Source organism: Ascaphus truei, chromosome 4 (genome assembly GCF_040206685.1).
Source record: "Ascaphus truei isolate aAscTru1 chromosome 4, aAscTru1.hap1, whole genome shotgun sequence".
Classification (NCBI taxonomy): domain Eukaryota; kingdom Metazoa; phylum Chordata; class Amphibia; order Anura; family Ascaphidae; genus Ascaphus; species Ascaphus truei.
Genome location: NC_134486.1, coordinates 288,008,208 through 288,028,207, shown reverse-complemented (window position 1 = coordinate 288,028,207; position 20,000 = coordinate 288,008,208). Strand labels below are relative to the sequence as shown.

The following is a 20,000-nucleotide window of genomic DNA, read 5'->3' as shown; positions in this document are numbered from 1 at the left end:
TGGTCCTAAAGAGAATGAAAAAAGGGCCACCATAGTGAAGTATGAAACGGAAACTTTATATAGAAATAGCAAATTAGCTACTTTATAACATAGCTGATAAAATCAGGCAGTGTCGGTGTGTGTCCCCTCACAGACAATCAGTGTACAGATCAGCTGGCTCCCTCTCTGCTTGGAATCCTCCTTGTCTGGAGTTTTTAACCCCTGCAGTGCTGTTTTGCTCTGCTCGGTCAGGTGCTGCCTCAGCAGTGTGGTTAACTCTCCGGTGTTGGAATTCCCTGTCTGACTACCACAATCACGTGGCTATGATGTCAGACGCCAATGTCCACAGCAATAAGTGCACATTCGTAACACACTGACTATTGAACTATATAATGTTCTCTGGACCCAAACATTTGATCTGTGAATAGAAATAGCCTATAAAAGCATTAAAATAAATGCACAATAAAAGATGTATTGCTCTATGCGTTTCGTTCCTACTGTATCATAGGAACTTCATCAGGAGAAATTATATATATATATTGTATTGTATTGTATGTCTTTATTTATATAGCGCCATAAATATACATAGCCCTTCACAGTAGTAATAGATGTTGTAATCATATAAATAACAAATAATATAAATAACAGGTCATGGGAATAAGTGCTTCAGACATAAGAGTAACATTAAGGAAGAGGAGTCCCTGCTCCGAGGAGCTTACAATCTAATTGGTAGGTAGGGGAACGTATACAGACAGTAGGAGGGAATTCTAGTAAGTGCGTCTGCAGGGGGCCAAGCTTTATGTATCACTAGCTGATATACCCGGCGCTGCCCGGGATTTAATGTTCTGGCTTCCCCTCTCTCCCTTCCACTGTCTCCCCCCTCTCTTTCTCCCCTGTTCACAGCAATAGCCCCCCCCCCTTCACAGCTCCGTTACCCCCCCTGTTCACAGCTCTGTTCCCCCCCCACCCCCAGTTCACATCTCCGATTTCCCCCTCCCCCTGTTGCCAGCTGTGAATCCCCCTGTGTATTTGTCAGCTGAGCTGACTGAGGGGGGAAGTGTGTCAGTCAGTGTGTGTGTCGGTCAGTCAGTGTGTGTGTCGGTCGGTCAGTGTGTGTGTCAGTCGGTCAGTGTGTGACTGACTGGGTGGGTTAGTGACTGACTGGATGGGTGTGTGATTGACTGACTGGGTGGGTGTGTGAGTGACTGACTGACTGGATGACTGACTGACTGGGTGACTGACTGGGTGGGTGAGTGACTGGGTGGGTGGGTGACTGACTGGGTGAGTGACTGACTGACTGGGTGGGTGACTGACTGGGTGGGTCGGTGACTGGGTTGGTCGGTGACTGGGTTGGTATGTGACTGGGTGGGTCGGTGACTGGGTGAGTGGGTGACTGGGTGAGTGGGTGGGTCGGTGACTGAGTGGGTGGGTCGGTGACTGAGTGGGTGGGTCGGTGACTGAGTGGGTGGGTCGGTGACTGAGTGGGTGGGTGGCTTGGGTGTGTGGGTGACTGAGTTTGGTGACTGAGTTTGGTGACTTTGGTTGGTGACTGGGTGGGTGGGTTGGTTGGTTGGTGACTGTGTGACTGGGTGGGTTGGTGAGTGGGTGGGGAGTGGGTGGTGGGTGAGTGAGTTGTGGGTGGGTGGTTTGTTGGGTGGGTGACTGAGTGGGTGGGTTGGTGACATGTGGGTGGGTTGGTGACTGAGTTTTGTGACTGACTGGGTGGGTTGGTGACTGAGTGGGTGGGTGGGTTGGTGACTGAGTGGGTGGGTGGATGGGTTGGTTGGTGACTGAGTGGGTGAGTGACTGGGTGGATAGGTGACTGACTGGGTGGGTCGATGACTGGGTGGGTGGGTGGGTTGGTGACTGAGTGGGTGGGTGGATGGGTGGGTCGATGACTGGGTGGGTCGGGGACTGGGTGAGTGGGTAGGTCGGTGAGTGGGTGAGTGGGTGGGTCGGTGACTGAGTGGGTGGGTCGGTGACTGAGTGGGTGGGTGCATGTGTGGGTGGGTGTGTGGGTTGGTGACTGGGTGGGTTGGTGACTGGGTTTGGTGGGTGGGTGACTTTGGTGACTGGGTTTGGGTGGTTGGGTTGGTGACTGGGTGGGTGGGTAGGTGACTGGGTGGGTTGGTGACAGTTGGTGACTGGGTCAGTGGGTGGTTGGTGACTGCATGGGTAACTGGGTGGGTGACTTTGACTGAGTGGGTGGGTGACTGGCTGGGTGAGTGGGTGACTTTGACTGGGTGGGTGGGTGAGTGGGTGGGTTTGTGACTGGGTGGGTGACTTTGACTGAGTGGGTGACTTTGACTGACTGGGTGACTGACTGGGTGTGTGGGAGACTTACCTTGACCGGGTGGGTGGTGGTTCTTGGCGGCAGACGGTTCCCCTCCTGGCCCTGATATCTCCGTGGCATCTGCCTGGGGCAGGAAGTGGGCTCGGGAAGTTGGCGGGGGCAAGAGGGGCAGGAGGGCCGCGCCACGCTTCCCCTCTGTTCCTCTTTGTGAGTGAGGGGGGAGGAGCGTGGAGTTGGCGGCTGGTTTAGGAGGGCCATGCCGCGCTTCCCCTCCGTTCGTCGTTAGGAGCGAGGGGGGAGGAGCCTGTATTTTGCGGCTGGGGCAGGAGGGCCGCGCTTCCCCTCCGTTCCTCGTTGGGAGCGAGGGGGGAGGAGCTTTGAGTTGGCGGCTGGGGCAGGAGGGCCGCGCGCGCTTCCCCTCCATTCGGGAGCCGGTGCAGGGCGGCGCACGTGAGGGTGAGGGTGAGTGTGATGGGGCGGATGGGGATGGTGTGTGTGTGTGTGGTGTGGTGTGGTGTGGCAGTTGGATGACGTCATAGAGCCATCAATCTGATTGGACAGAGGACCAATCAGATTCACCGCATCTAGCACCAACCATACAAATTTCGAAATTTCAGTCGGCGGCTGGCCATCCAGGATGATATTCCAGATAGACATTCAGAAACTTTTGTCTGTATAGCAAGTGTAAGGTCAGGGATTGAAAGGTAAATTTGTGTGTCGTCAGCATAGAGGTGATATTTAAACCCAAAAGATGTGATTAGGTCACCTAGAGAGTGTGTAAAGAGAAAAGAGAAGGGGACCCAGGACAGAGCTCTGGGGTACCCCCACAGAGAGATCGATCAATAGAGGAGGAAGAGGTGTTGGCAAAAGGGACACTGAAAGTACGATGGAAGAGGTAAGAGGAGATCCAGGGTAGAGCTTTGTTCCGAATACCAAGAGTATGGAGAATGTGGAGGAGAAGAGGGTGGTCCATGGTGTCAAATGCTGCAGAGAGGTCGAGTAATATGAGCAGAGTGTAATGACCTCTGTCTTTGGCAGTATGGAGGTCGTCGGTTATTTTATTGAGGGCTGTTTCAGTAGAGTGAGCAGTGCGGAAGCCTGATTGTAGAGGGTCTAGAAGAGAATAGGTGTTGAGAAAGTGTATCAATCGAGAGAATACAAGACGTTCAAGGAGTTTGGAGGCAAAAGGCAGGAGGGAGACAGGTCGATAGTTAGAAGGACAGGTAGGGTCAAGAGGGATCAAGAGGGCAGGTGGTAGAGGGATCAAGAGGATCAAGAGGGCAGGTGGTAGAGGGAGAAGAGGAGATCAGCAGTGACACATCCTCCTCCGAGATAGCAGAAAAAGAGTCAAGAAAGGCAGGAGGAGAGTTAGGAAGCGGTGTGTGATGGGAGGAGGCAACAGATGGGATGTTCTGACATATGGATTCCACCTTTTCCTTAAAAAAGTCAGCAAAGTCCTGAGGTTAGATGGAGGAAGAAGAGGAGGCAGCCGAGGGTGGTCTGAGTAGAGAGTCAAAGACAGAAAAGAGTCGATGTGGGTTTGACATGTGTGTGTTGATTAGTGATGAAAAGTAGGTTTGTTTAGCCTGAGAGAGGGCAGAGTTGAAAGAGGACAGCATAAATTTGTAGTGAAGGAAGTCTGCGAGCGTTTGAGATTTCCTGCAGAGGTGTTCAGAGGAGCGAGTGGAGGAACGCAGCATGCATGTGTTGGAATTTAGCCAGGGTCTGGGGTTAGAAGGGCAAGGACGGCAGAGAGAAAGCGGGGCATGTAGATCAAGAGAGGAGGATAAGGCAAAGTTGTAGTTCCTGACCAGGTTGTCAGGGTCTGAAGTAGAACTGAGAGAGGAGAGGAAGGAGCGTAAAGTGGAATCAAAAGCTGCTAGGTTAATAGAGCGCAGGTTTTTATAAAAACGAGGGCTAGATGGAGAGGGGAAGAAGCGAGATAGAGAAAATGAGATGAGGTGATGGTCAGAGAGAGGAAATGGAGAAATGGAGAAATCGGTGAGAGAAAAGTTTTTAGTGAAAACCAGGTCTAGGTAGTGGCCATCTTTGTGGGTGCTAGCTTCAGTCCACTGTTGAAGGCCAAAAGAAGAGGTTAGAGAGAGAAAGAGGAAGGCCCAAGGAAGTGAGGGGTCATCAATGTGGCAGTTGAAGTCCCCCAGGAGAAGAACAGGGGAGTCTGAGGAGAGAAAGAAAGAGAGCCAGGATTCAAAGTGACTGAGAAAGGCAGAGGGGGGGTGAGTAGAGGTCGGTGGGCGATAGATAACTGCCACGTGGACTGGGAGAGGCGAGAAGATCTGGACTGTGTGAACCTCAAAGGAGGGAAAAGCAAGAGAGGGAGGAATAGGAACGGTTCGGTAACAGCAGATAGAGGCGAGCAGGAGCCCCACGCCTCCACCCCTGCCATTAGGGCGCGGAGTGTGGGAGAAGGAAAGACCACTGTAGGAGAGAGCAGCTTCCAGAGCAGAGTCAGATTGAGTCAGCCAGGTCTCAGTTATAGCAAAGCGAAGCAGGGAGTGAGAGAGAAAGAAGTCATGCACGGAGAGGAACTTGTTAGAGAGTGAGCAAGCATTCCAAAGGGCACAGGAGAGAGGAGGGAGGTGGCAGGGGATGGGTATGAGGTTGGAGGGGTTAACACCAGAAGGAGTAGAAGTTGCATGTGGCAGGTGAGGACGAGAGCATGTAGCGATAAGGCAGGGACCAGGATTGGGAGAGATATCCCCAGAAGCAAGGATGAGAAGCATGGAAAGAAAGAGAATGTGTGAGGATGATTTGTAGGGGTGTGTTTTAGTGCAGGGTGTATAGCTGTGTGGTGACAGATGGCGCAGGTAAGAAAGGAGATCATGTGAACTGAGAAGTGGGAAGAAAGGAGAGATGGAGATATATGAATAGACTTAGAGACATAAGGAGACTGGTGGAAGGAAGTGCATAATTTGAAAATAAGTGAGGTTACAGCAAATATAAAAAGTAAAGGTGGCATCACAGCAAGCGTTAAGTGCTGAGATGTGTAGTATGGGATGATATCCTCCTTTCCAGCGTAGATCGAATGCAGGATTCAGAGCCAATAGGTGTGGTCCACTTTTCCACTTCCTTTTTAAACTTCATCTAACATTCTACTTTAAGCATATATACTTCAAGAATGTGGCTGCAAACAGCTATGGCTGCTGTGGGTTTGCTTATATACTTTTAAAAAGTCACCTGGCTGGCCCAAGCAACTTAATTAACACACGTGAGGGACATTAAACGAGATGCATCTTACCCCTTACCCTTACACCCATCTTAGAAAAACCAGGTGTGAAAGCTAAATTTGAATTAGCAGGGGATGATGAGGACAGACAGACAATTTGAAATATGTTTTTACCTAAATAGAACTAAATACAGGCATACCCCGCATTAACATACGCAATGGGACCGGAGCATGTATGTAAAGCGAAAATGTACTTAAAGTGAAGCACTACCCTTTTCCACTTATTGATGCATGTACTGTACTGCAATCATCATATACGTGCATAACTGATGTAAATAACGCATTTGTAACAGACTCTATAGTCTCCCCGTTTGCGCACAGCTTTGGTACAGGTAGGGAGCCGGTATTGCTGTTCAGGACATGCTGACAGGCGCATGTGTGAGCTGCCGTTTGCCTATTGGGCGATATGTACTTACTCGCGAGTGTACTTAAAGCGGGGTATGCCTGTAGACAGCAAGGGATGACGAGGACAGACAGACCATTTGAAATATATATATATATATATATATATATATATATATATATGTATATATATGTATATATATGTATATGTGTGTGTATATATATATGATGTATGTGTGTGTGTGTACGTACATATAGTATGCATGCATGGATGGTGTGTGTGTGTATATATGATGTATGACATCACATACACACATCCATGCAGCACACGCACCATTAATGCATCATATACATATACGCACACATATTTCCCAATGACAGCAACACACTGCAGGCAGCCTGGGAGAGGAGAGGAGCTGCTTAGCTCTGTAGTGCCACCTGCTGGCTTGAATGTATAGTGCAGCACACAGTTTTTCTCTTATGCTCCTGAACAATGTTTAAATCTGACTGGCCCGGGGGGGCGATTTTCCCCTTTGCCTCTCTAGTGAAGAGTAGAAAGAGAACTTCTTCACTACCGTATCCACAACCTAAGCACTGCTCACCACCCTACTCCATTGTGGCTGCAGCAGGGGCTCCCCTATTGCCCCGTTGCCTCTCTAGCCAGTCTGCTCCTGTTCGGGCTTATGGCGCTTTGGCCAAAGGGTTTAACTAAATAACCAAGACAATATTATTATTGAAGTATTTAAACTTTATAATTATTACCATATATGTTTTGTCAATTGGATGTAGCATTGGACACCAATGTCTTTTGTTGTATACCTGCTTCCTACTATATTTTAAAGGAGCAATCCTAGACAGCGAATTCTGTTTTAAAGTGTGTGCGCGTGCGCTCATGTGTATGTCTCTGGAGCTAAACCCTGTTAATTTCAGCTCCAGGAACCCCTTACCTGCAGAGATCCTTGCATCCAAAGTAGGTACCGGTAGCTACTCTGGATCAGCAAGCAGGGCCTTCAGGTCTGAAGCTCCCGCATCACATGTGCCAATAGGAAGCCGCAACGATGATGTCACGGCTTCCTATTGGTCCACAGGGCAGGAAATCTCTGAACCCCAGGCATATTAAGAATACTGGTAGCCGAGGAGAGCAGCTACCAGCACCTAATTTGCAGGTAAGTATCTCTGGAAACAGGGGTCCTGATGCTGAAATTACCGGGATTCAGCTCCAGAGACCCCTTGTATCAACCCTATATAAAAAAAATAATGCAAACGAATCCGCCCCTTTGGATTGCCTCTTTATGACACCTTTTTTTTGTTGGTGGAGCTTAAAAAAAATGTATTCACAGTATGCGATCTAGAGTTGCTTGTCTTTGATATTTATGCTTTAGGTTTCAGGAAATATCTGATTGTAAATTCATAGATTTTTTGTGGGTGGGGGGGGTTACATTTCTGCCATTTTTTTGCCTTGTGATGATGATAATAATGATAATAATTAAATATGGAAATAATTACTTTTCTCCCATTAATTGTTTTGGAACAGAGTACACTTTTACCTATAATTGGTGTGGTACCATTTCGTTCTTGAAATATCGGCAGTTAGCAATTTTGATGAAAATGTATTCTTGATTTTTTCATTAGTGCTATTAGAGGAATGAATGATGAATTAATCATGTAGGTGTTATGTTAATATAGATGGTGGGGAGAGGGAGTTATCTGCAGTGCTATAAAGCAACACTTTCTTTACCCTTGTAGGGAGGACATTTAGACATAGCTTGTGAATTTTTTACATATACTTTATGTGTATATTTACTTATATAGCACACACAGCGTACTAAGCACTTTACAAAAGAGACAATACAGGGACATATAATACAATAAGGGTAACACAAAATCAGACAATAGGAAAGAAAATCCCTGCCTTGGAGAGCTTACAATCTAAGTAGTACTGCATGTTGGGAGACTGTGGGTGTGAGACAGTAGCCACCAGTTAAGGCTATTGAAATGCTTTATTTAAGAGCAGAGTTTTTAGGTTTGGCGTAAAAGTGGGGAGAGAAGGTGGTTGGCGTTTACGGAGTGTCTGAATTCGACAGGTATGGGGCAGTGAGGGGAAAAGGTTTAAGTTGAGAGGGAGCAGTAGAATGGGTTACAGGTATAGTATAGAAAATACATAAATCACGTTATGTAAATTTATGGGTAAATCTAGGCTTTGAACCATAATGATGATAAAATTCAAGCGCAAATAACACTTTAAGTTTAAAAAAAATCTTTGTACCATTCTAATTCATAAATCAAAACTGGTTGAGTGAATCAGTAAACATTTTTTGGGGAAAACACATTGAGCAATAATGGCCACAATACAAAAATGCAAAATACAACCATAGAGAGTAGATGGGATACGTCTTTTTCCAATCATCATAGATACACAAGAACATGGAATATGGAGCGCAATAGTCCCAGGGTGTACATGCATAAAGAAAAAACAAGGGAATATAGAAACTAATGTAGTGAAAAAATAAAACTTTGATCTTCCCACTCATGTGGTTTCAAATTAAATCAAGCAGATTGAGGATAAAATCTCTTTAGCCGGGCAATAGAGAATAGCAGATAGTTCGGTATCGTTAGGTAAAAGCCTCCACTCAAGAAAATAGAAGAGAGCAGAACATAGTGCAAATATGCTTTATGCTGAATAGACACGAGGTATGTAAACGTATTACACTCACAAATGATGGCTAAAAGCAAGCAGTAAGATCACCGCACGCCGAAGAAGAATGAAGGAGCCGTCCTAGAACACACATCGTCCCCCCTTCGAAAGTCACGGCGTCACTACCAGGATAGACGTCGCTCACGGAATCCACGGAGCTGGGGTATTATAAGTCTCTGTTGCATTTCGTTCGTGATGAACTTCCTCAGTTGCTCACCCTTTAAATAATCTCAATTATGTCACAGCGCAATTAAAAAAAAAAAAAATAATAAATTTACTGCAAATATTATTAACATAAACACTATAAGTAATGAAAAGACAATTAATAAAATTGTATATGACCAACTTCTTCTTCTTTGTAAAAAATTAAGAACGTTTTACTACTGGATCAAAAACTTTAACCCAAGTGTGATTGTATTAGTACCATATTTGTAAATGGCAATTTCAATATATAAATAAATTAAAATGCCCAATGTTCAATGGGGGAAGAACTAATAATTTAAAGACTATATTAAAAAGCCAAAGTAAAAATTCAATTTGTAATGTTCAGTTAATTCTGTCCATAGAAAAAAATAGTTTATAAAAGATTATTTATACAGAAATTCCTCAAAAGTATAGTTAGCTAAAGGTATTTTTCTTTTGTAAAGCGAATAAGTCAATACGTCTAAAATAAATATGATAACGGTCTCAAAAATACACAGTTGTATCCAGTACGGACTCAATTCAAAATGAGCCCGTATATTATTGATACTGGCATGTAAAGCGGCAATCCGACCACTTTTTTTTTTAATTGACTTTTTTACACATTTTTTGTTTTTTTACACTGGATTGAAGCAGGGGGGCCTCCCGAGCTGGACCCAATTAATTTCAGCTCCGGTGACCCCTTGCTTCTGGAGATACATACCTCTGAAGGGAGTGCCGGTAACTGCTCCAGCTCAGCTAGTTGGCATTGTGGGAATCAAATAATGTCCGCTTTTCAAATGTCCAACGCCCTGCAGGCCAATCGGAAGCCGTGCCATCATCCGGTTCGGCTTCCTATTGGCCCATGTAACGCGGGAGCGTTAAACTTTAAACTCCAGCTATGAGTTATGAGCTACGAGCTATGAGTCGGATGAGCTACCGGCACCCTATACAAAGGTAAGTATCTCCGGCAGCAAGGGGTCCCCGGAGCTGCAATTAACGGGGTTCGGCTCTGGAGACCGTCTGCTTTAATTACGTGTATTAAAAGGCAAATCGGCATTATCTTAAAGAGGAATATTTGGTGTACCAACAGTTATAGAAAAACACAGAACTCCTAAATATAATTGGACCAAAAAAAGCATTGATATAAAATTCCACCTTCAGCCCATATGGTTGTAAAGTGTGCAATCAGTGAATTAAAAATGATTACCCTTGAGAGCGTTCAGTAATTCTATTAATGCCTCTCCAGTTGTGTTGAACCTGTTCAATACCTAGATAGGTCAAACCCAACGGATCTGAACTGCAGATTATTTTTTTTAATGGACGCAAACTTTATCAGACTCTAGGCCTAGTGGGATATTACGAATGTGCTCAAGGATCCGAATTCTAAGTGGTGGACCGTACGTCCCACATATTGGAGACTGCTTTTTTGGTCTAATTATATTTAGGCGTTCTGTCTTTGCAGCTGTTTTATTCCCTCTTTCCTTTTAGTATTGTTTTTTCTATAAATGTTGGTACACCAGATATTCCTCTTTGAGTTAATGCTGATGGCCTTAAATGCCAGTATGCATAATAGGGGCTCATTTTGAACCGTGCTGATACAACTGTGTATTTTTGAGACCATTAAACATATTAATTTTATATGTATTGACTTATTTGCTTTCGAAAAGAAAAATACCTTTAGCTAACTCAATACTTTTAAGGAGTTGTTATATAAATAATTTTTTAAAAACTCGTTTAAATTTATTAACTGTACAATATAAATTACATTTTTAGTTTAGATTTTTAATGTAGTCTTTAAATTGTGGTTTCTTACCCCATTGAACATTTGGCATTTTAATTTCAATTCGATTTCAATATTGAAATTGCCATTTAAAAATATGGTACTAATACAATCACACTTGAATACACGTTTTAGATCCAGCAGGGAAACTTTCTTAATTTTGTACAAAGAATAAGAAGTTGGTCATATGCACTGTTACTAATTGTCTTTTCTTTACTTATAGTGTTTGTTAATAATATTTGCAGTAAATGTGTGTTTTTTTTAATTGCGCAATGACATCATGCACTGAGACTATTTAAAGAAGGGTGATGCCCTGAGAAGTCACAGCCCCTGAGAAAGTTCATGACGAATGAAACGCGTGGGGCACTGACGCGCTGTAAGTACAGGGGCTGCACCTGCCCACAGAGACCTCATATCCCAGTTCAATGAACTCCATCATCAACGTCTCTTCCATAGTGACACTGACTTTTTCGGAGAAAGGAGGGGGGCGGTGTTTGTTCTAGGACGGCTCGTTCTTCTTGGACCCGTGGTGGTCTTACTGATTTGCTTTTATCCATCGTTTGTGAGTGTAATACTGTTACATACCTTGTCTATACCAGGGGTGCGCAAAGTGGAGGGCGTGGCTTTGCAGAGGCCCCCCACTCTTCCCCAAGGCATTTAAATGAAATGCTGGGGGATCGTGTGAGGCCTCTGCAACTCTAAACTTACCTTGACTCTGCCGGCATCAGGACTCGTGTCCATGGCAACATGGATCATGTTACGTGACGTCACACGCGTCAAATGTCGCTGTGGATCACGTGACATCACATGACCCCCATGGCATCATTTGACACCACATCTAGGTAAGGGGGGGGGGGTGCAAGCACCAGAGGAGGAAAGGCAGGGGTCTATACTGTCTATTCAGTATAAGCATATTTGCACAATGTTCTGCTCTCTTCTATTTTCATGAGTGAAGACTTTTGCCTTATGATACCCGACTATCTGTTGATTATCTACTGACTGGCTAAGGAGATTTTATCCTCAATCTGTTTGATTTACTTCGATACCACGTGAGTGGGAAGATCAATGTTTTTTATTTCTTCACTAAATTATCAGTACACTAGACAGAACTGCAGAGTTGAACAAAAGTGAATTTATTGGAAAAAGATTCCACAGACTTCCAGTACCTAAGACACACACAAACTCACTCAACTGCGGAAACAACCTAAAGTCTTAGGTGCGGGGACCTCTGTTCGGAAGCTTACCCCAATACGTGTACCCAATTTACACCGATGTCCACGGTATCATGGGCAGCACTGCCTTACTCTCCGCTAGCTAGCAGTTTTACATTCCCCGCCGTCGCTTCACTCCAAACAGCTCAGGCAGACGCTGCACACACAGACTGGAGCTCCACCGGATGCTCCCGACCCCTGCACTGGGTCTCCTCGGTTATCTGCTGCTGACTCCCTGTCAGCTCGGAAGCGTTGACAGAGGCTATCGGATCCAGAATTACTCAATTGAGGCTGGGGAGAATTTATACCTCTTTCCCAATCCAGGAGATGCTAGCTGATCTGGGTAGGAACAATAGTGCACACGACCCCAGACCCAGTTGATGATATTACTGGGGTTGAACGTGGGCCAGGAAGTCCAAAATTGCATGGCCAAATATGGTCATTACTATCCTTAACATAGTTCACAGGATGTAGACAGATACAGGACAATGCCCACACAATTCCCCTACACAGTCATACAATACAGATATAGCCCGAGGGCTTACAGCTTTCTTGCAGAACAAGCCCACTCAGCAGGGGGTCGACCTCTCCCTGGTTCCTCAACAATGGGTCTAATCCCATCACAGTGTCCAGGTCTACAATACCAAACTCTCATGTGATTACAGCACTTTTTGCAAGAGAGAGTTAACCCCTGCAGTTCCACCCTCTTGATCAGAGCTGTATATCACTGTTTTACATACTTTAAGAATAACATATATAGGACTGGTACAATAAACTGTACATACATAAATACATAAATACATCACATCATTAACAGCTGTAATGTGGGGCAAAACCTTTATTTAAGAGCAGCCAAATCTACCCCTACGGTTACACTGTACACCCTGGGACTATTTGCACTCCATATTCCGTGTTCCTGTAGACTTTGCTTGAAGATGGCAGAATCTTAACCCAGGTTTTAATGAGGTGCTGAAGTAAACAAATTTACATTATCTTATAGAACCACTTCGATATCATGGCTGGGAACGAACAGTGGAAGACATAGATGAGGAAGCAGACGATCTGCAGGCTGAGCTTGATGTTGAGGAAAAAGATGAAGAGGGGGAAGAAGAGGGAAAAGAAGAAGAGGAGGAAGAAGTAAGTACATTGTTAAACGTACATTATTTGCAGTAAGAGGGCTTCAATTAATTTTCAAACTTACATAAGATAACCCAGAATACTGGAAAGAATTCTTCGACATACTCTGCTCTTCCATGCTTTATATCGAAATATTTTAAATCTGTTCCAGTTCCCAAATGCTGATCTTATAAATTCATCATAAATATGTTGCATATAATTAAACTGTGTCCGTATGACAGAAGTGGATTTCCAAGGTAAAGAAGCAACTTCACATTATTATAGCATTTTTTTTTATTTAAACAAAAATGACCTGATATTGTGGGTATTAATTTTTTCACTTTTCTGGTAAGTACAGTATAGCCTTTCCTTGCAGATAAAAGTAAAGTCATCTATTATGTCCGCATACTCAGGTTATTTGGTTATGGGTAGATCTAGCTTTTCATTTAAATCTTCGTTTCAGAGGCTTGTCACTTTAGGCACTCAAATGGGATGGGATTAACAATGGTGTTGACAGTGTTGTTTTTAAAAAATATTCTCCATTTTGTGAAAATGTAACCGATCGATTTAAAAAAAAAAAATGCTGAAAACTGCAACGTGTTTGCTCTATTCTGCAGGAGAAAGTGACCAAGCAAACTTTTCTCAAAAGTTCTAACGTTGCAAAGTATTTTCATCTTTACTGCACATTGCATAAAACACCATTTTATTGGTTTAATCAATTTCTGAAATATGTAATCTTGAAAATCCGTAAACGTGCAGGCCTTCTCCAAGCTTGCGATCAGACATCTTGAACGTACAACTTTATCTTAGAAAACCACAGATGTATAAATTGCAACTCATTGTCTTTATAGCATTTTGAGAAAACCTCAGAGGTACTGAAACAGGACATTGGTTCAATTGGCTTGTTCTTGAATGTATTTACACTAGATCAGGGTGTCTAAGAAGAATACTGGAGTTCCTTGCTTTTGTCCCTTTCTCACTTGTTGACACTATGCCTGGATCCGATTTACTAAAGTGGGAAGTGAATGGACGGGTGAAATTAAGCTGTTTTCCCCATGCTGGAGAAGATTTTAGTCCCATTCATTTTGAAGGGAGCTGACCTTCTCGAGCACAGGGAAGATGCTTCAAAGCATATTGAATAGGGACCTATATTGATTAGAGGGCTTGTTTCTCAGAGGATTTTAACAAATAAATTGAAATTCTTCACCTTCAAGCAAATACAATTTTATACACCTATAAGTAGAAAATAATATTATATGGAATTCATAGGCTTATATTTAAAGTGCTGGATAAAGGACAAAAAAGGGGGAGACGAATTGGTTGGAGACACATAATACTGCATTTCCCATATGAGGAATACCCATAATAATATTGTATTTTATAATATGTCACCCTTGAGAGTAACAGTTTCACATACTGTAGCTACCAGAATAAATGAAGTAAACAGTATCCTTAATTCAAATAGGGTGTTAGTTGCAATACCTTTTAGAACTGCTAGTGACTCCCTTATTTTTGGATATGGCTTTGCAGCCATTAGCTATAGCAGTAAGAAACTCGAATAGGCGCTCAAACGGTTAAACTAGCCCTGTATGCAGAGGATTTGATCTTCTTCCTAACTAATCCTTCTAAAATAGTCTCTGGTTTACTGAACGTAATATCTAATCTTCATTCTTTCTCAGCTATAAGATACATTTTCAGAAATCTGAGATTCTTTGGCTAAAACGAGAAGAAACTGCTTCCAAGGCTGCGGTAGGGGGTACCATTTAGGGTAGCAAAGGACTCCATCAAATATTTCGGTATTATCATTCCCTGTAAACTCTCTAAACTTTACATGTTAAGTTTCAAACCGATTATAGAAAAGATTAAAATGAACATAGCAAATTGGAGCACACTCTTGCCCTCACTATTTCGTAGAGTAGTGTTACTGAAAATGAATTGCTTCCCCAAGGAAGGATTTATTTCACCAACCCCCAAATAAAATAAAAAAACACCCCCGAAATATATAAACTCCCTCACACTGTGCGGGTCTCTCTCCCTCACGTTGGTGCATGCACCAACGTCACAGTGAGGGCATGCGCAGGACAGTGTCAGTGAGGGAGGCCGCAGCTGGGGAGAGCCAGGGCCCTTTGTCTGGCTGCCGGTCCTCTCATTGCCATCGGGTCCTGGCTCTCCCCAGCTGTGGGCCTCCCTCACTGACACTGTCCCACGCCGAGCTTCTGACGCCGAAGCGCGCCGGACCTCTCTCTCATGCCGGTGCACGCCGGAAGCTGGGCCCAGCTTGCTTCTGGCGCGCACCGACGTCAGAGAGGGCTGGCGTGGGACAGTGTCAGTGATGGAGGCCCGCAGCTGGGGAGAGCCAGGGACCCGGTGGCAACAAGAGGACCGACAGCCGGGCAAAGAAGACAGTCCGGACCCAACTTCCAATACAGGACGGCCAGGCCCCTCCGTAGCCACCGGGCCCGGGAATGGTTCTCCCCACCTCTCGCCCCTGTTGGCGGCCCTGCTGGCTAATACAACCTCTCAATCTATACAAATCATAGTCTCAAATCGTCCGTGGCATTTCCCATTTAAATTGGTTGATATCTTATTCCTGGATTCACTTAAGGTCGGCCTGCACAACTTGTAAAGTGAGAAGGGCCAAAAAGCTCCAAGGACAACAGATTTGGGCCGCACGGGTAAAACAGCATTTATTATTCAAAATTATACATTTATTTACCATGTTTACTTGAAACAAAATTACATTTAAAATACTTTAATTAAAATTAACTAATTTCCTAATCATCTCACAAACTTAATGAGAGGTATTACACCTCTTTTCAGCAACAAGCTTGTAGTATTCCGGTGGCATATTTGTAGTAGACGTCTTCAGAATGTCTTTCAAATTGTCATTAGTCAGACAAGAACGTTTGTTTTTGTTCATATTCATGATAGAGAACGTTTGTTCACAAATGTAGGTACTGACAAAAATGCTGAACGTTTTCATTGCAGCGTCAATAAGATTTTGGTACTTTTCACTGTCCATACTTCTGTAGAATTCCTGCAGACTGCTTTCTCTGTGCTTATTTCTGTAATCTGTCGAACACTGAAGATCAATAACGTTCAACTGCAATTGGAATGGCAAGTCTGCTAGATCCACTGAAAAGAGATCTTCAATCATCTTCAATTGAATGTCTTCTTTAGACAAAGTGAGTCTTCTGTCAAATTCTTCAATCAGATCATCAATTTCATTGCATATTTTTCTCCTAGCTCGGTGTGCTTGTGCTGAGGGGTATGCTGTGCACAAGTGGGAAAGTGACACATTTCACCTTTCAAAAAAGGAAAAGACGGTGTATAAATAGCGCTAATGAAAGTGAGTGAATGGTGACCCCTCTATAGGGATTAACCCCCTAGTGGCGGGCTAGGCTGCCTGGTGGAAACTGATTTGTACAAATCAGAGTGAAACATAAAAACAAAAGAAATACCGGTGCCTTATGAGTCCAATGTAGTAATTGTCCTGGAAATCCAAAACATGAGGAGAAACGTCCAAAGGATCAACCCTTCAATTCCTAGACCGTCGGATGGTCAGATGCGACTTTCACCGTGCTTTGCGTAATATGAAATGAGATAAAGAAAAATATAGTGCAACATAGCCAGCACAGGATCAATTGATCAAAAACAATGACTAACACACCTACATGACGATACAAAACAGACAAAACAAACATAAGACATACAATAGCAAGGCTGAGAATAAAAGCTAATTTAATACAAAATAAAACAATATAAAATTGGAAATATGCGAGTGACAGAGAGACCGCCAATACGGTGGAGTATAACCGGAGCCCTACTCACAGGATGAGGGAATGAGTCATGAGGGAAAGTGTCAAGCTGTGCTTGACCGCCAGACCGAGAGGCATACTGGATTTATGAACTTAAGACACTCTCCCCGAGAGGCCTGAACATAGACTTCGATTTGGGGGCCTTTCTATAATATCAGATGGTGATTTTATTTTCAACATGTCTTTGCATTCCAAGCATATTGAATATTTTATGTTTTTTGTATAATATCTGTTTTTAGTAGAATGTTTTATATTCTGTGTCTATTTTTGTGATTTTTGTTTGTAAGGCTGTATTATGTTAGTGGTATTGATTGATGTCAATCAAGTAGGTATTTGCTGCAAAGATGAGTGATGTGATTGGCTCATCAATCAGAATTGCAGCACAAGGATATATAGTAGGTACCACTAACATGACTCATATCCCCTGAGGAAGTGTGCGCAAGCGCACGAAACGCGTAGGGTAATTTCAGAAGCTTGTTCTGACGAACTGACGAGAGTAACGCTACAGACTTGGATTAGAAGCAGGAAGGACGTTTCCCCTCAAGGCCCGCCCCCCAGTGACGTAACATCCGCCTGAGGAACGCAGGAAAGCACAGGAGCACACCTATGAGCGCTACTGTGTAACCAGAGGAGGATTTACATCTCTCCACAGCCGATATCCACTGCCTGTTTGCATCCACCATCCTGTGAGTAGGGCTCCGGTTTTACTCCACCGGATTGGCGGTCTCTCTGTCACTCGCATATTTCCAATTTTATATTGTTTTATTTTGTATTAAATTAGCTTTTATTCTCAGCCTTGCTATTGTATGTCTTATGTTTGTTTTGTCTGTTTTGTATCGTCATGTAGGTGTGTTAGTCATTGTTTTTGATCAATTGATCAATTGATTATGCAACGCACGGTGAAAGTCGCATCTGACCATCCGACGGTCTAGGAATTGAAGGGTTGCTCCTTTGGACGTTTCTCCTCACGTTGTGGACTTTCAGGACAATTACTACATTGGACTCATAAGGCGCCGGTATTTCTTTTGTTTTTACATTTCACCTTTCAACTGCTGACTTCTGAAAAGCTTCAATTTCATTTTGAAAGCCTTCACTGCTGCATAAAGTTGAAATATAAGCTTATTTTTTCCCTGTAGTTGAATGTTGAGGTTATTTAGATTGTTGTAACATCACAAAGGAAGAAAGATCATGATTTCAGGATTCATCTTCAAGCTCAGGAAATTGTCTTGGTTCTTGTTCTTAGAATGTGGCTATTTCCTCTCTTAAAGCAATGAAACACTGGAGCATTCGTCCTCGACTCAACCACCTCACTTCCGTATGGTAAAGTAGGTCGGTTGTCCTATGTTTAAGTCTCCTAGAACGGAGGCTCTACACCTCCTTTTTGTAATGTTGAACAGACAATAAATGTTAGATTTTTATACCACCTGTCTCCCTAGTCAGTGCGCTGCAGTATTTGCATATTTTTGTTGCCCTAGAACAGAGGTAGTTAACAATAGAAACAATAGAAACTACCACTGACATTACATAATCACACTTCAAATCTTTGCTACACAGAACCTGAAGATGTATTATACAGTGATGTTTGGTTATTTGTCTTCCGATAAGTTGTTCAATAAGAGTAACCGCTCCAACATGTTTTCTGCACATTGCCGGTGCACCATCAGTACAAATAGCCACCACGTTTGCAAAACCTATTGCCAACTTATCATCCACGCACTTTATTACTTCAGTGGATGTTTATTTTCTGGTTCTCCGGCCTGTCATGGAGCACATATCAACAAGCTCTTCAGTAATTTAGAAGTTTCTATCAACACCTCGAATAAAAATAAGAAGTTGAGCCGTGTCCTTCAAATCTGTACTTTCGTCCATTGCTAGAGAGTAAAAGCGGAATTCACTGGCTTTCTGCTTCAACTGATCAGTAAGATTGGTGGAAATGTCCGCTATCCTCCTCTGTACAGTCATGCGTGATAGACTGACATTCTATCTCGGACTCTAACTCCAACACCTTGGATATCACCTGTGGTGTCCCGCAAGGCTCTGTTCTGGGGCCCGTACACTGACAAGACTGTAACAATGGTATTTGAGAACAAGACTAAATGTATTAAGCTTCCAATGACTGAGCTCCAGATCAGAACCAACGCTAATACCACCCTAACTCTTGTTACTAGTTTTAAATAATTGGGCATATGGTTTGACGCCCACTTAACATTCGGGATGCACATTGATACCCTGACATCCAAAACCTATGCCAAACTAAGTGTACTTTATAGGAACAAATCCTCCCTAAGTCTGCTGGTCAGAAAGCGTATCGCACAGCAGATGCTAATGCCAATCATCGACTATGGGGACATAGTATACGGCTCTGCACCCCAAACCCACCGTAGCAAACATGATACCTTTTACAATTCAATATGCTGTTTTGTTCTCCAATGCAACTACAGTACAACACAAAAAGGAACAAATGTTCCCAGCACACAAAAGAAAAGGGGGACAAAAAGACAGGACTATGCCAAACAGGTTTTAATGCACAAATAAGCACAGATCACCATCAAAGTAAGTAAATGATACAAGCACGCCACATACAGGGAGGCGGGAGAAACCAGGAAAAGGGAGTGCAGCAGGACTACCAGCTAGAGTGGCCTCACGAAGCAGCAACTTCAATTCCGTTGGTCTGTATACCTACTCTATTGTGCTAACCTTGAACAAGTTGCTGTGGCTGCATTTGGCATTTGAACTGTCAGTGCTATCAATCCTACAGTACCAGGGTGGTTGAGCTAGATAGAGCTTGCGAACATTTACACTGCAGCTGCTATCCCCTGGTGTCTGTGGACATCTATCATCGTGTGTACCTAGCGCTGTTTGCTGTTGCTGCTAGTTGCATTTAAATGTCAGTGCTACCATCTGAACATTGCTCAAGTGATTTAGATTGTATGCTTTAGAAACTTCCTCCCTCTGCATTGGTTTCTCCCTTTTTTTCCATAGGGTAACCCTGATATTTAGTTGCTGGTAGTTGCTGGACTGGCCTTTGACTGTATTCCCTGTGAGGATTTCTGTACTCCTATTCCTATTGTTCATCATTTCAGTTTTTTTTTGGCTTTATTTTTGTTAAATAAATCATGACACGGTGTAATATGTCATGCGTCGTTGTTCATCTGAGCTTGTATTTACCTCATTTTTAGACCTGCCAAGGAACAGATGATTGTTATTATGTACATAGCGCTTCACAGTAGTAATACATATCATATAAATAACAAATAAAATAAATCAGGTCATGGGAATAAGTGCTTCAGACATAAAAGTAACATTAAGGAAGAGGAGTCCCTGCTCCGAGGAGCT

The 20,000-nt window shown here is 43.4% G+C and overlaps 1 protein-coding gene across 3 annotated transcripts in view; it reads left to right on the top strand.

Moving 5' to 3' along the window:
• The window catches only part of AK9 (adenylate kinase 9), a 179,333-nt gene that overhangs the window by 108,168 nt on the left and 51,165 nt on the right, over positions 1-20,000 (top strand). For all 3 annotated transcript variants that reach the window (XM_075597602.1, XM_075597600.1, XM_075597601.1), the window contains one exon: positions 12,731-12,867. In XM_075597602.1, coding sequence (XP_075453717.1) covers positions 12,731-12,867 — 137 coding nt within the window. The remainder of the gene's footprint in view (positions 1-12,730; positions 12,868-20,000) is intronic.